The following is a 15,657-nucleotide window of genomic DNA, read 5'->3' as shown; positions in this document are numbered from 1 at the left end:
AGGCCAGCCGCTGCCGTGGGCTCTGCCCTGTGGTCGTGCCGGCGGCGCCGGCAGTGCCGTGTTGCCCACGTGCGCGCCCTGCCTGGAGGAGGGCAGGCAGCGCTGCCTGGCCCCACTGGGCACGGCCCTGCAGGCAGCACCGCTGGCATCCCCGGGGGGTCACGGCAGCGGGGGTCCTGGGGCAGGCATTCGGGTGGGGTCCCAGCCCCCCTCGCTCCCGGGGCGCCGCGCAGCCGTCCCGTGCCGGCCGTGCTCAGACGGGTCGATCACGTTTGACCTTCATCCACCAAATGAATTATAGATCGTGTCCAGGGATGCCCCTCGCTGCCGGGGGGGCAAAGGCGGCACTGGGGCAGCGCGGGGGGACTCCGCCAGAGCTGGCACCATGCGGGGCTGTGGGGCAGAGGCCCCGGAGAGCGGTGCCAGCCCTGGCACTCTCCATGCCGGCCCCGGCCACCCTACGGTGCCGCCGGCACAGGGTGGGCAGCCTGCCCCAAGCACGGGTGTCGTGCCCCAGGGAGAAGCCCCGGCAGTGACCCCTTGGCACGCGCGGAACCGGCTGCCGGGGGGAGCGAGGGGGGGCAGCACGTGGGGCTGGCAGGGATGGGGGTCCAGCAGCCCCACTCCGTGGCCGGCTCCGGGTGCGGGGACCGCAGGGTGGGCAGCGCTGGCCAGGGTACAGGCTCAGGTCACCAGAGCCGGGGGGCTCAGCAGGGCGGCAGCCCAGGGCCCCCCTCCCCGCGGATTTCCCGGGATAATCCAGTGTTGACACGGCCTGGAGCGGGGATGGGCATGGTGGATGCGCAGCCGCAGGGCTGCCCGGAGCCCTGCCTGCCTGCCTGCAACGCGTCCCCGTGCTGAGGAGGGGGACTCGCCCCTGCGGCAGCAGCGCCGTGCCAGCCCGGGACCCCCCAGGGTGGGCTATGGGCGTGAGCCCCCACCGGCCCCGGGGGGCTGCGCGGGCCGGCAGCACCCTGCGGCCGCCCCGGGGCTGACGCCTGCCCCCGCAGCGCCATGCTCGCCAACGCGGCCACCATGCGGATCCTCATCAAGGGAGGGAAGGTGGTGAACGACGACTGCACGGTGGAGGCGGACGTCTACATCGAGAACGGCATCATCCAGCAAGTGGGCCGCGAGCTCATGATCCCCGGCGGGGCCAAGGTCATCGACGCCACCGGCAAGCTCGTCATCCCCGGCGGCATCGACACCAGCACCCACTTCCACCAGACCTTCATGAACGCCACCTGCGTGGATGACTTCTACCACGGCACCAAGGTACCGCCCGGCCGCGGTCCCCCCTGCGGCCCCCGGGCATGCTGCCTGCACGCCCTGCCCGCACCCCGAGCCCCCGGCGGGTGGGTTTGCTCCCAGCTCGGGGAGCCGGGGTGGGCAGCCCGGGGTGCCGGCGGCTGCTGCAGGGCTCGGCGTGGAGCATCCGCAGCCAGGGGGGATGCCGGGCAGGTGAGAGCGTTCGGCGGCCGAGCCCCGCCGGCGGGAGCTGCACGATGTGGGCAGGGTCTCTGGCCTGGCACCGCAGGCAGCCGGCTGCGGCGGCTCCCCGGCAGCCTGGCACGGCACCGCCTGTCCCCATGTCCCCATCCGTGGTCCCCTCACTCTGAGCATCCTCCTCCCTGGGGCCGTGGCACCCTGTGCCAGCACGGGACCCCTCACCCCGTGGCTCCCCGCTGCGAGCCGACGCCGCTGGCACGGGGCAGCGGGGGAAAGATGCCCCTTCCTGCGGTGCCCCGCGGACCCTGCCCGGGGGACGCTCGTCCCGCTGCCCCAGGCCGGGGCGAGGCAAGCCGGGGCCTGGCTCGGCCAGAGGCGCCTACAGCCACGAGGCTGCCACGGGGACGCCCTGCGGTGCCAGCCCGGCTCGGGGCCGCAGGGCATGGCCGTGGGCCGGCGGTGCCGTGCGCCGGGTGCCGCTGCCTGGGGGTGAGAAGGGGCCGGGGCAGGCTTGTCCCGGGCGGCGCCGGGGCTGCCTGTCTCCAGCACCCCGCACAGAGCAGCCATTGTGCCGGGCCGGTGCTGGCCGTGCCTGGCCCTGGGGTGCCCAGCATCCCTGGGCAGGGGGCTTGGCTCTGCCACGGCTGCCGCAGCAGCGGGGTTGGGGGGCTGGGCCAGGCCCCGTGCCACGGCACAGCAGGGGCCCAGAGGGGCACGGCGATGTGCCGGAGGGCCGGTGCAGCCAGCGCAGGCACGCCGTGCCATGGCTGCTGCCCGTCGCTGTCCCGGCAGGCTGCCTCGCAGCACCGCGCCTGCGCCACCGGCCCGGGCCAGCCCACGAGGGCCAATCGGTAAAGGAGCTTTGGGGATTAGCCGTGCCGGGTGAGCCGGGGACGCCGCTGGGCGCAATGGCGCCCGTCCTGCTGCCCACGCGTGCCGCGGCGGCGGGGCTCTACCTGCGGCCCCCGGGGCTGGGCGGCCCCACCCCGGATCGGGCCCCGTGCGGGGGGCGGCGGGGGGGGCTGCGGGGACTGCCTGCCCTGGCCCGTGGGCAGCCAGGGCCGGGCGTTCCCCTGGCGCCCCAAGTCCCGCGGTTGGTGCTGGCGGGGGCCGTCCGTGCCCCGGCGGGCGGCAGGATGGGGCCCTCCAGATGTGTCGTGCCCCCAGATGTGCTGCTGCAACCCGGCAGCCGCGGGCAGGGCCAGGGCGCCGTGGGGGGCGGCTGCACCCCAGGGTGCTGGGGGGGTTCCCTGCCTGCGGTGGGGCCCAGCCCGCGCTCCCCACCTGCCCGCGGGCAACGCCGTGCCCGGGACGTGGCTGTCCCAGCCCGGCCACCCAGGGCCCGGCCCGGCTCGTAGCCGGGCGGGATTCGCGCCACCCCACGGCGTGGGCAGCACCGTGGGCCCCAGGGGCCGTTCCCCGGCGGGGCGAGTCCTGCCCCCCACCGCCGCTGTCCCCGTAACCCGCAGGCAGCCCTGGTGGGGGGGACGACGATGATCATCGGCCACGTCCTGCCCGACAAGGAGACCTCGCTGCTGGACGCCTACGAGAAGTGCCGCAGCCTGGCCGACCCCAAGGTCTGCTGCGACTACGCCCTGCACATGGGCATCACTTGGTGGGCGCCCAAGGTGAGCCCGGTTCTGCCGGCACGGCGCGGCACCGGCCCCCGGCACAGCCGGTGCCCGGGAGCAGCTGCCGCGGCCGCGGCTAATTCCCGGCCCCGCCGATCCCATTAGCTGCTGCTTGGGGTGGGCTGGGCTGAGCCCCCAGGCTGCCTTTTGAGCTGCCCTGATCCGGGCTCAGCGGGGCAGGGGGTCCCCGTGGGGCTGAGCCCCTTGCCGGGGCGGGGAAGCTGCTGCCGCTCCGTGGAGGGGACCGGGGCGACCGGGCACGGCGGTCCCAGCTTTGGGGGAGACCCCATGCTGAGGCGTGACCCCCATGGGGGCTGGCCCTGCCTGGCGCCTAGACCCCGTCCCATGGCACGCTCAGCCCCGCCGAAGCCGCCGGGGCAGGATCAGGCCCGGCTTGAGCTGGGCTGCTGCCGGCCACGCCGCGGGGAGACCCCGGCCCCTGCGTACCCCATGGGCCGGACGGACTCCCCCCGGGCAGAGCAGGGGACGGGTGGGGATGGAGCGGGTGCACGCCGGGGCGCACCCCAGCACCGGCACGCTGGGGATCCGGCCGGGCCAGGGCCAGGCCACGGTGCGACACGGCGAGAAAAATCCCCCCCGCTCCCCCCCAGCATCTCTCGCTCCCCAGATCACCCTGGGGGGAAGCGCCGGTCCCTGCCCCACGGCGGGAGGCGAGTGGGTCCCCCCTGCACCCCAGAGCCGCCGTGTCCCCCTCACCGTGCTGACCCCCCATCCTGGCGCAGGTGAAGGCGGAGATGGAGATGCTGGTGCGGGAGAAGGGGGTGAACTCCTTCCAGATGTTCATGACCTACAAGGACCTGTACATGCTGCGGGACAGCGAGCTCTACCAGGTCTTCCGGGCCTGCCGCGACTTCGGGGCCATCGCCCGGGTCCACGCCGAGAACGGCGAGCTGGTGGCCGAGGTGAGCGCTGGGGACGAGGGGTGCCCAGCAGCGATGGGCGCGGCACAGCCCCCCGCGTCGCCCCCGCCCTGACGTGTCCCCCCCCGGTTCCCCAGGGAGCGAAGGAGGCTCTGGAGCTGGGCATCACGGGGCCGGAGGGCATTGAGATCAGCCGGCCCGAAGAGGTAGGTGGCTGTTGGCATCCCCAAGTCACCGCACATGGCTGGGACGCTCCGGGGCATCCTCATAGCTGGCACAGCCCGTGCACCCGCCTGTGCCATCCGCACACCCGTTTGCACACCCATCCTCTCACCACCCACCCATCGGTGCCGCCGGCCCCGACCACGCTCCGTGCCCTGGCCGGGGCGTTTTGCCATGCCGTGCCACGCCTCTCACCGCCAGCTCTCTCCGCAGCTGGAAGCCGAGGCCACGCACCGCGTCATCACCATTGCCAACAGGGTGAGTGGTCCCGAGCTGGGCGGCCAGGACTGAGCCCCGCCGCCGAGGGTCCGCGACGGGGGTCCCCCCTCCCCGAGCGAGCTGGGTGCGGGGCACGCGGCCGTGCCAGAGCGCGGTGGCCATCCCCCCTCGCTGCATCTGGGGGTGGGCGCCCCGGTTCCATGGGGGTGGTGGCACTGACCCCCTCTCTGCAGACCCACTGCCCCGTCTACCTGGTGAACGTCTCCAGCATGTCGGCGGGGGACGTCATCGCCGCCGCCAAGATGCAAGGTAAGGGGCTCGGCGGGCACCCCTGGGCTGGCAGTGGGGCAGGACGTGCCCCCCCCGCGTGGGTCCCGGACCCAGCGTTGGGGAGGGACTGGCCCCACTGGGGCAAAACCCCCATCTCTCCCCCGGGATCGTGGCCGTGAGGTGGGAGCCCGCTGGCCCCGCCCACTCTCCTCCTGGCCACGCCTCCGTCCTCTGGTCACGCCCTCTGCAGGCGGAGCGCCGGCTCTCCCCGGCCTTGTAGCTCCGCCCCCTTGGCCTTGTAGCTCCGCCCCTTGGCCTTGTAGCTCCGCCCCCTGCAGCGCGGGCTCTCCCTACACGCGTGGGCACACGCAGGGCCGCGGGCAGAGGCGCCGGGGCAGGCGGGGTGTGCGCACGCAGGCGGGAGCCCATGCGGGGCCGCAGACGCGGGGCACAGACGGGGGCACGGGCGCACACCGACATGACACGCGTGGACGGTGGGAACGTGTGTGGACACGGACGCACGCGCAGGGTGAACGTGGGCACCGGGAAGGCCACGGGCTTGAAGGGGCATGGACATGGGCGCATGCGGGGCTGCGTCACGTGCAGAGGTGTGGGCACGCACGACACGGGAGGTACGGGGCTGTGGACACGCAGAGACACGCGGGCTCTTGCGTGGACAGGGATGCAGGCAGGAACAGACACACGGACGCGGGAGCACGCATGCGTGCATGTGGGGATGTGCCCTTGGACACGTGTGCACACGTGGGCCCACAGCCACAGGCCACCTGCAGCTCCGCTTGCACAGACACGGGACGCAGACGTGCGCGCACGTGTACACACGGGCAGACACATGGACATGGGGCTCATGCCCAGACGGGGCCACACGCTGCCTGCAGAGATACCGACGCAGGCAGAGCACACGCGTGCCCCTTGCACACTTGCCCATGCACGCCCCGCCGTTGCACACCCGCCCTGCTGCCCCCAGCCCCACGCGTGTGCCTCCACCCCGGCAGGGAAGGTGGTGTACGCAGAGACGACCACGGCGCACGCCACGCTCACCGGGCTGCACTACTACCACCAGGACTGGTTCCACGCCGCCGCTTACGTCACCGTGCCGCCGCTGCGCCTGGACACCAACACCTCCGCCTACCTCATGAGCCTGCTCGCCAAGTGAGGCACCCCGGGCACCCCGCGCCTTGGGCACCCCCTCCCCATGGGCCGGGCTCCCCGGCACCCCCTCCCCAGCTGCCACTCTTGCCGGTGCTCTCCGGGCATCCGTGGTGTCCGGCATGCCCGGGCGTCCTGCTCCCGGCTGCCCTGTCACCCCAGCGCCACACATTCTGGCACCCTGCTCCCCAGGCACCCTGCTCCCCTGGTGCCATGCTCTCCAGACACCCCATTGTTTGGGGACCCCCTCCTTGGGCTAGACCCCGGGCACCCCACGTCCCCGGCACCTCACTTCTTGAGCACCGGGCTCTGTGGGTGCTGCACTTCCCAAGCACTTGCTGAGCACCTGCATGGGTGCCCCAACCCCTGGGCACCCCACTCCCGAGGCACCCCGTTCCCTGGGTGCTGAGGTCCCCGAGCAACCCGTTCCCTGGGCATCCTGCTCCCCAGGCACCCCACTGTGTGGGTGCCCAGTCCCCAAGCACCTCACTCCCCAAGTGCTGAACTCCCCAGGCACCCCACAGAGTGGGAGCCCCACTGCCCAGGCACCCTGCTCTCTGGGTGCTGGGCTCCCCGGGCACCCCACTGCATGGATGCTCCATTCCTTGGGTGCTGAGCTCCCCAGGCACCCCACTCCCGGCCGCCTGCCCCGCCGCCGGCTGGCTGTGGCCGAGCCGCCCCGGCCATGCCATCAGCCGCGCTGCCCCGTCCTCCCGCAGCGACACGCTGAACGTCGTGGCCTCCGACCACCGGCCCTTCAGCACCAAGCAGAAAGCCATGGGCAAGGAGGACTTCACCAAGATCCCCCACGGCGTCAGCGGGGTGCAGGACCGCATGAACATCATCTGGGAGCGAGGCGTGGTACGGGGTCCCGCACCCTTCCCCTGCCCCCGGCACCCCCGGGACGGGGCTGCCCACCCCGGCTCTTGGGGGGCTCGGCAGCGGGTCCGGCTTGGGCTGAGCTGCGCCAGCTTTGGGGCAGGAGGGCCCTTTCCCCGGGACCCACAGGACACCCCGTGGGGTGTTTGCCCTCCGGCACGGGGGTGGCCGAGGTGCTCCCCGGTGCAACCCAGTGGGTCCCAGCAAGGGGCACGGCCCCAGCAGCCCCCTCCGAGGTGCCTGGGGGTGTCGGGGTGCGTGGCACAGAGCGCGAGGGATGGGGCGCAGGCGGCCGCGCAGCGCTGCGGGGCTGGGGCGGGATGCGGCCCGGCACATCCTCACGGCCCCGCTCCGGCGGCAGGTCGGCGGCAAGATGGATGAGAACCGCTTCGTGGCCGTGACCAGCTCCAACGCCGCCAAGCTCCACAACCTGTACCCCCGCAAGGGCCGGATCATCCCCGGGGCCGACGCCGACGTCGTGGTCTGGGACCCCGAGGCCACCAAGTAGGTGCAGCCAGCGGGGGGGAGCCGGAGAGGGGGCTCCCCGTGCTGCCGGGCACCCGCTCACCGCCCCGTCCCCCCGCCCAGGACCATCTCAGCCAGCACCCAGGTGCAGGGTGGGGACATCAACCTGTACGAGAACATGCGGTGCCACGGGGTGCCCCTGGTCACCATCAGCCGTGGGCGCGTGGTCTACGAGAACGGCGTCTTCATGTGTGCTGAGGGCACCGGCAAGTTCTGCCCGCTCCGCTCCTTCCCGGACTCCGTCTACAAGAAGCTGGTGCAGCGAGAGAAGGTAGGGGGGTGGCGGGGGCTGTGCCGGTGCCGTGCCACGGCGTGGGGCCGGGCTGCGCCGTGCCTGGCTCCCAGCTGCTGGAGGGGGCGAGGGAGGCGGTGGCCACGGTGGTCCCAGCGGCGCGGGTCAGCGCTGACGGTACTGGGAGGATGGGTCTGTGCCGCCTAGTGCCGTGCCACGCTGCATCACACCATGCCGCGGTCAGTACCGCTCTAGAGCATCACGTGCTGGGAGCGCGGCGTGCCTCATGCCGGCGACGGGTGAGGACGGCAGCTGCAGTGCCCGGCCGGGGGCAAGCGCCGGCAGTGGGGTCCCTGCGGGTGGGTGCATGATGGATGATCTCCCCCCAGCTCTGGCCCTTCCCCGGGCCCTTGCCCGTGTGCCGGCGGTGCAGAGGCTTTGGGGACGGTCACCCCTGTGCCCTTCTGTGGCCAGCGGTGGTGGCCCCATGTGCACCGGGGCAGGGACACGCGTGGCTGTGACAGGAAGGGCCGGGGGCACGCGGCCCCTGGGCTGCAGGGCCACCACTCCGCCACCCCCTCTGCACCCGCGGGCCCCGGGGCTGTCCCCTGTGATGCCCAGGCACTCCGGCAGACCCCGGCGCCGGGGACCACTCCGGCCCCTGCGCCTTTCACCGGCGCCTGCCCGGCCGTGGGGGATGCGCTGGGGGACTTGATGTGGGGCTGCGAAGGCGGGGACGGGTGGGGGGGCCCCGGCGCCATCCTGGGGAGCTGGAAGCCAGTGCCCAGTGCCGGGGTGCCCGGCCGGAGCCACGTGTGGCCGGGGGACGCGGGGCAGGGTCCTGCCGCTGCGTCTGCACGGGCCGCTCTGCGCGCCTGCCAGCGCCTCGCTGCGCGGGGGTCGGCTTGGCGTCACCGGCGGGACGGGGGCGAGGGGCTGTGCCGCCGGGGTCACCCACCTCCCCAGCCCCTGCCCCGGCACCGCTGCGCGCCGGCACCTCCTGCACCGGGAGCCCCGCGGCCCGCTCGGTGCCCCTCCCCAGCTGCAGCCCCCTCCCCAGCTGCAGCCCCCTCCCCAGCTGCAGCCCCCTCCCCACACCGCAGCCCCCTCCCCGTGCCGCAGCCTGCCCCGGCCCCCTTCCCCGCTACGCCCGGCTGATCCGCACCCCGCTGTAAGGCACCCCTAACCCCGCTCGCGCCATGGGGCACCCCCGTGCTCCCCCCGCGCCCCGGCCGCAGCCCCCGGCCCGCCACGGCGCGGCACCGCCCAGGCTGATGCACTCTCTGCTTTTTCTTTCCCTTCCGGCAGAGTTTAAAGCTGCGGGGTGTGGATCGCACCCCGTACCTGGGGGACGTGGCCGTGGTTGTGCATGCCGGGAAAAAAGAGACGGGGACGCCCCTGGCCGATACGCCCACCCGGCCCGCCACGCGACACGGGGGCATGAGGGACCTCCACGAGTCCAGCTTCAGCCTGTCCGGTAAGAGCGGGGCCGCAGCGAGGGTCCCGGCAGCCCTGGCCCCGCACCCGGCGGCTCTCCGGCACCAGCCAGGCATTCACCACCCCAGGGTGTCCCCGCATCACCCCAGGGTACAACCCCCCTTCTCCCGGGCAGGGGGCTGTGCCACCCCGGTGCTCCCACGGCAGAGTAGGGAGCTGACCCCAGCCCCAGCCCTCGCCATCCCTCCATGCGCCGTCCGTCGCGTGGCTGCGCCCGGTGGGGGTCCGTGCCGGGCAGGGGACAGCCGGGGGGCCATGGCGGGCAGGACTGAGCCGGCGCGTGCGTTGTGACGGGCCACAGCGGCGCCTTCGTCCCCGGCAGCGAGACCGGCGGATGGGGGGCATCCCCACGGCTCTGGTGGGTGCCCGCCGTCCCTGCCGGCAGCCGTCGCGGTGCTGCCCTGCGCTGGACCGGGGTGCGTCGTGTGCCGTGCTCGGGCGGGAGCGGGGCTGGCTGCATCCTGCTCCCTTGGCCGTGGTGCTCCGTGCTCCCGGCGCTCACCGCAGCTCAGTGCTGGCCGTGCCAAGGCTGGCAGCCTTGGGTGATGCTCCACGCTGGCACCCCACCCCGTGCTCCCGGTGGGGCCGTGGCCGCTCTGACCCCCCAGGGAGGGATGCCGGGGGCTGGGGGGTTGCGAGCGTCGGTCCCAGCGTGGCTGGTGCGGCACGAGGCACCGGTGCTCACCCACCACGTGCAGCAGAGCTGAGGCGGGAGCGGGGCAGCCGGGGGGACACGGAGCACACGCTGTCCCCGTGGTGCCGGCGGCGGGGCCACCGGCCGCGCCAGGGGGGGCGGGGGGCCGTCGGGCTCTCGCCCCGGCCGCCCTGACGCCCGTCCGTCCGTCTGTCCGGCAGGTTCTCAGATCGATGACCACGTTCCAAAGCGAGCTTCGGCCCGGATTCTCGCTCCCCCCGGAGGCCGGTCGAGCGGCATTTGGTAGAGCCGGGGACCTGTCCCCCAACTGAGGACCAGGCGCCGGCCCCACGCCGCCTCCCCCCGGGGCCCCGGCTCCGGCGGGGCTCCCCTCGCAGCGGGGGGCCCTGCCCGGCCCCCGGCCCGCCCGCGGGGCCGTGCCGGCGGCGTGAGCCGGCAGCGGCGGGCCGGGGGCCGCGGCCCGGCCGGCGGGAGGGCACGGGGGCGGCGGGCGGGCCGGCCCCGGCCCTTTTCTGTTTGCACGTCGGGTTTGGATCAGTGAATTTTTGACTTGTTTGTGCATCACGTGGAAATCCTCCGGAGTGGTTCGTGTCACTAGCGTTAGGGGAGAAGCAGGGACCCCCACCCCCCTCCCGCCCTTCCCGCCGCTGGGCCGCCCCCCGGCCCTGCGCCCCCCACGCGGGACGCCCGCGCCCCTTGCCCGCGCCCCGGCGGCCGGCGGCGGCGCGGCACGCGCGCGCCCGCACGAGCGCGGTGCCGGCAGCTGCCCGCACGCGTGCGCAGGCGCGCGCGTCCCTCCCTCGCCGCCGCGGGAGGTTCGCCGCACGCCCGCGGGCACGCGGGGACCCCCGCGCCTTGCGCCCCCGCGCCTGCGCGACGGCGGCCGCCGGTTTCGCGCGCCACGGGGCCGCCGGGGCCGGCGACGCTCCCGGGCTCCGGCGGCGGGCGCCGGCGGGGCGCGCGGCCCAGCCGCCCCCTCCCCAGCCGTCCCCGGGGTCGTGTCAGATGTGAGTCGTCCCTTGTGCACCCTTCCCCACGGTGGTCCCTGTAGGTGTGCGGGGCCGGGCGGGCGCAGCCCCGCGCGGGGGTCCCGCCCGCCCCCGGGTAGTTGCGTGTCGGCCGTTTTAGGAACCCGCAGCACGTTTCTGTTTGCTCATTAAAGACCGTTCTCACCGCGCCCGGCTCGACGCCTGCTTGGGGCCGGGGGCCGGGGGGCCGGGCCGGGCCGGGGTGGGGCGCGCGGGGGGCTCGGCAGCGCCCGACCGCCGGGGTCCGGGACCGTCCCCACGCCCCTCCCGCACCTCCACCCGTCGTCCCCACCGCGCTGCCACCCGGCACGGTGCCCCCGGCAGGGTGGGGCTGCCGGGGCGGGGGGCTCGGCCCCCCCGCGCGTGTCTGGCGCTGTACACGCGTGCGGGTACACGCGTGTGTGGGCACAGACGTGCCGGGTCAGCCCCCGCCCCTGCGGGACGTCCCGGGCCGAGCCGCCGGCACGTGGCTGCCGCGGCAGCACCGGCTCCGGTGCGTGGCCAGCGGGCCGGGTCCCCGCGGCTGCGGCCCTGGGGGCGCGCGGGGCCCAGGAGGCCGCTGGGAGCATCCACAGCCCTGCCCTGGGGACACGGAGACACGCGTGGGGACACGCGTGGGGACACGGGGACACGCGTGGGGACACGGAGCGGGGCCTGCCGCCGCGCGGCTGAGGACATTCCGGCAGCGCTGCCGCAGGCCGCCATGCTGGTCACAGGCCTCCGCAGCGGGGGGGGGCGTGGGTGCACACACATGCACACACACGCATGCACACACACACACCCATGCACACACACCCATGCATACACGCACACGCATGCACCTGTACGCACGCACGCACACGCATGCACCCATGCACATGCATGCACACGCACATGCATGCACACACACCCCCCATGCACCCATGCACACACACGCACACACGCACATGCATGCACCCATGCACACGCATGCACACACGCACACACATGCCACATGCACACCCATGCACCCATGCACCCATGTGCACGCATGCGCACACGCATGCCACATGTACCCACATGCACCCATGCACCCATGTGCACACACGCGCACACGCACATGCATGCACCCATGCACACGCATGCACACACGCACACGCATGCACATGCTGCTCGGTTGCTCAAACACACACGTGGGAGCAGGGGGGCTGCAAGGCGGGGGTGGGGTGCAGGGGGGGTTTTGAGGGCATGGGGGTCCATAGGGTGGGGATGGGGGCAGGTGGGGGTTGGGGATGCCGGGTACAGGGGGCTGCGGGGGTCTCTTGGTTGTGTCACAGGGGCTCTGGGGGTCGCCGGGCTGCCGGGGGGGGGGCACAAATGTCCCAGAAGACTCTGGGGCTCCAGGGGGCCCCGGAAGGTCCCGGGGGAGAGGCTGGGGGGGGGTGTCCCGGGGGGTCCCCGGTGTCCCGGCCGTGCGGAGGCCGCCGCCGCTCGCCGCCAGGGGGCGGTGTGGAGGAGGCAGGGGCGCTGCCCGCGCTGCCCGCGTTGCCCGGGCGACGGGAGGGGGCGTGGCCACGGCCGCGTTGCCATGGCGGCGGGGGGCGGGGCGCGGCAGGGGCCGGTCCGGCCCGCGGGGAGGGGAGGCGGCGGCGGCGGCGCATGCGCGGGCGGCCCGTGCGGTCCCGGCCCGGTCCCGGTGCGGAGGGAGCGGAGCGGCGGGCGGAGCGGCCGCGGCCCGAGCGCGGTGAGTGCGGGCCGGCACCGCGCCGCGGGGCAGCGCCGCGCCGGGCCGTCGCCATCGCCGCATCCCGGCAGCGGGCGGGAGGGGGCCGCCGGGGCCTCGGTGATGGAGCGGCCGGGGCGAGGTGGGGGGTGCTCCATCCGGTGTCCCCGGTGATGGAGCGGCCGTGACAGCCGGGGGGGCGCGGGGGTGGAGCGGCCGTGGTCGAGGAGGGACCCGGGCCGGGGATGGAGACGTGAGGCTGGGGGCCCGGGGCGGCCGGGACCGGCCTGGCTCAGCGGCGGCCGCGTCCCCCGCGGGCCCGGTACGGCACGGTGCGACACGGCACGGTACGGTACGGTACGGCACGGTGCGACACGGCACGGTACGGCACGCCGGGAGCTGTAGTCCCGGCACCGGCCCGGGCATCGGCACCGACACCGCCACCGCCCGGGGACCTCCGGGGTTAAGCGGGTCCTGCCGGGCCCGGGCCGGCGCGGGGCGACACTCCCGGGGCGGGCGGGAGGAAGCTCCGCGGTGCCGGTTTGGCCAGAGCGGCCCAGGCGGTGCCCAGCCGAGGCGTGACGTGCTCCCGTCCCGCCGGCGGCACGACGGCGAGGGCTTGGCACGGGGGCCCGGGCCGCAGCGCGGGCGTCCGACGGTGCCCGCTCCGGCGTGCGTCGGACGGGGGACGGTGCCCGGCCCCGTGCTCCCCGACACCGTCCCCCAGCGTCTCCATGGCACATCCAGCCCCGTCTCCTGCCGACGACCTTCTCGCCGCCTGGGGAAGAGCAGGTCCCCAAAGCCGCGGTGCGGGGCGCGTGTGGGGTGTGCTGACCCCGGCCCCCCAGTACTGCCCGGGGGAGGTTGCGTGCCGCCACGGTGGCTCCCTCCCATCACGCGCGTGGGGACGCGGCGCGGGACGCGGCGCCCCGGCGAGCGGCATGGATGCGCTGGCGTGGCCGGAGAACGTGGGGCCTCTCCTCGAGGGGCTGCCTGGCCGCGGGATGCTCTGCCATGGACCTGCCGGCACGGGTGGGCAGCGGCACGTTCCCTGCCCCGGCCGCGAGGTGCCAACGAGCGTCTCTCCCTGCGCCGGCTCCGGCAAACACCCCGTTTGAATCATCAGCCGGCAGCCGGCATTAATATTTCAGGGATGCTGTGCAGGGCAAGGATGCTGGAGCAGCGAGGGGGGAGCAGGCGCGGTGGGAGGCGCTGCCGGCAGCACCGCGCTCTGCACATGCTCCTGCCGCTGCTATTTCAAGTTATTTAGGTTAGCGAGCGCGGAGCAGGCGGGGGACCCGCGAGGCCGGCCGCCGTGGCCACGCTCACCCGTGTCCCCACCGGCCCAGCGCCGGGTGCCCCAGCTGCACCGAGTGCCGCCATCACGTGCTGCGAGCGCCCGCCGTGCCAGTGGCCGGTTTCCCTCGCCGCAGGCTGGGACGGGCACTGCTGTCTGCTAAAGAGCCGGGAAACCGGGAAACGCACCGGTGGATGGACCTGGCGAGGAGCCGGGTGCTGCCTGTGCCCAGGCAAACCCATCTGCCAGGCACGGGCTCCAATGTGGCGTGGCACGGCATGGCACAGCATGGCGTGGGGACCCTCCTTGGGTCAGGGGAAGCGGTGCTGGGGGGGACGTCTGCAATGGCCGGGGGCGAGTGGCGACCCTGCCTGCTGCTGGAGCTGCCTGCCAGCTGCCAGATCAGGCGGGCAGCACCGCAGCGGCTCCGCGCCACGCTCAGCCCCCGCTGGGTTGTCTGCCACCCCCCTCGCGTATTTGTCACTTGAGAAGCCACCGGGACGGCTCCCAGAATAGAAGTCGCGAGTCGCAGCAGCCCAGCTCGCCCCGGCACAGCGGTGCTGCCGGGCCGGTGCAGGCAGCGAGGGGCCGGCACCGACCCGCGGCCTCAGCGGGCAGCCGCAGCGGCACGCAGACAGTGCCCAGCCTTGGCAGCCGGCGCTGGCACCGCCGCCTCGGTGCTGAGCAAACACATCCAGCACGGCCACCGGCCTCATTCTCCTCCTGCTTTGTTTGGCCAGAGCGCGCCAGCCCCGGCCCGGCGAGGGCTGCGGCGTGGGACGCCGGTGCCCGCCATCGGCGCGAGGAGCCGGGCTGGACGACCTCTCCGCGCCCCGGCAGCGCCGGCGGGACGGGGCAGAGACACACGCCCCGGCGTTTTGTTCCCTGTTGGGCCTTGATTAGCAGCTCGGCGGCCGGACAATTAAAATGCAGCGGTAAGCGTCCCCCCTGCCCCGTCAGCATGGCTGGCCTGGCGCAGCCCCCGGCGCCCAGCGCCAGCAGCACGGGGCAGGGGGGCCCCCCCCGTGCATGGCGGGGGCTGCGCCCCGGATCCCCGCACCCCCACACTGCCGCTGCCTGCAACCTGCCTGCGCGGAGGGGACACGGCCGGCATCAAGGGCAGCCGGCAGGATCCGTGCTGCCGAGCCAGCCGCTGCTCCCCAGGGACCCGGTGCCTGCAGCACCGAGGCAGCCGTGTGCCGAGCCCTGCGCCGGAACCGCTCCTCTCCCCACTGCTTGCCGGGAATCGGGGCTAAATTATCTTTTTTTTTTTTTTTTTTTTTTTAATTGCAAAGCCGGCGGCAAAGGCAGCATGCAAACCGGCCGGGCCGGAGGCTCCCTGCCTTGGGTGCGTCCATCACCCGGCGTCAGGGCTGGGGCGGGCAGCGGGGCCGGCTCCTGCCCCGGCCGGAGGGCTGCCGCAAGAGTTGGCTTCCCTGTCATTATGCCGGGGCGTGCTCGGCGCTGCGGCTGAGGGCTTTGAAGCCCGGCGCGGCGTTTCAGAGGGTGGAAAGGAGCTGGGTGGCACCGCGCACCCCGGCGAGCGTCCCCTTGCAGCACCAGCGACTCCGGCTTCCCCACCTCACCGCCCGCTGCTGGGGCCCGGACCTGCCGGTGCTCGGCGGTGCCACGTGCCGGAGCAGGGTCAGGGTGCATGGCCAGGCTTGCATGCGTGGCAGCGTGCACGGGGTGTGGCTGGCGGCGGCACGCCAGGAGTGGCTGGCGGGGTGACACCTGGATTCATCCCGCTGTGAAACCCGTCCCTGCGGCAGCTGCCGGCACGGGCCTCGGCTTGCTTTGGCCAAGGGAAAGCCACGGCTGCACCGAGGCGCGGGGTGCCGATGCCGGCAGCCTGCCGGGAGGCGCGGTGGAAATCCCGGGTGGCGAGGGGTGGGGGCACGGGTGCGTCGCCTGCCCACGGGGAGCTGCCGCGAGGGGCTGCCGCCTCCTGCTCGGCAAGATGACGAGGAAGGTGCCGGGCTGAGCCGTCGCTCGGGAGCGGCTGAGGTTTGTGCCGGGGCTGC

At 74.3% G+C, this 15,657-nt stretch overlaps 1 protein-coding gene across 1 annotated transcript; it reads left to right on the top strand.

The window, feature by feature from the left end:
* Positions 1-879: 879 nt before the first annotated feature.
* DPYSL5 (dihydropyrimidinase like 5) lies at positions 880-10,008 on the top strand. The gene is made up of 12 exons (XM_081998405.1): positions 880-1,275; positions 2,919-3,077; positions 3,824-4,003; positions 4,099-4,167; positions 4,397-4,441; positions 4,636-4,711; positions 5,686-5,842; positions 6,559-6,700; positions 7,080-7,222; positions 7,307-7,514; positions 8,784-8,952; positions 9,828-10,008. The coding sequence occupies exons 1-12, from the start codon at positions 1,015-1,017 to the stop codon at positions 9,911-9,913; spliced, it is 1,695 nt and encodes a 564-aa protein (XP_081854531.1). The 5' UTR covers positions 880-1,014; the 3' UTR covers positions 9,914-10,008.
* The last annotated feature ends 5,649 nt before the right edge of the window (positions 10,009-15,657 follow it).

This window comes from Phaethon aethereus (genome assembly GCF_964289735.1).
Source record: "Phaethon aethereus genome assembly, chromosome: 3".
In the NCBI taxonomy this organism is placed as follows: domain Eukaryota; kingdom Metazoa; phylum Chordata; class Aves; order Phaethontiformes; family Phaethontidae; genus Phaethon; species Phaethon aethereus.
The sequence above is the reverse complement of the archived record's forward strand: the minus strand, read 5'-3'. Positions and strand labels throughout refer to the sequence as shown.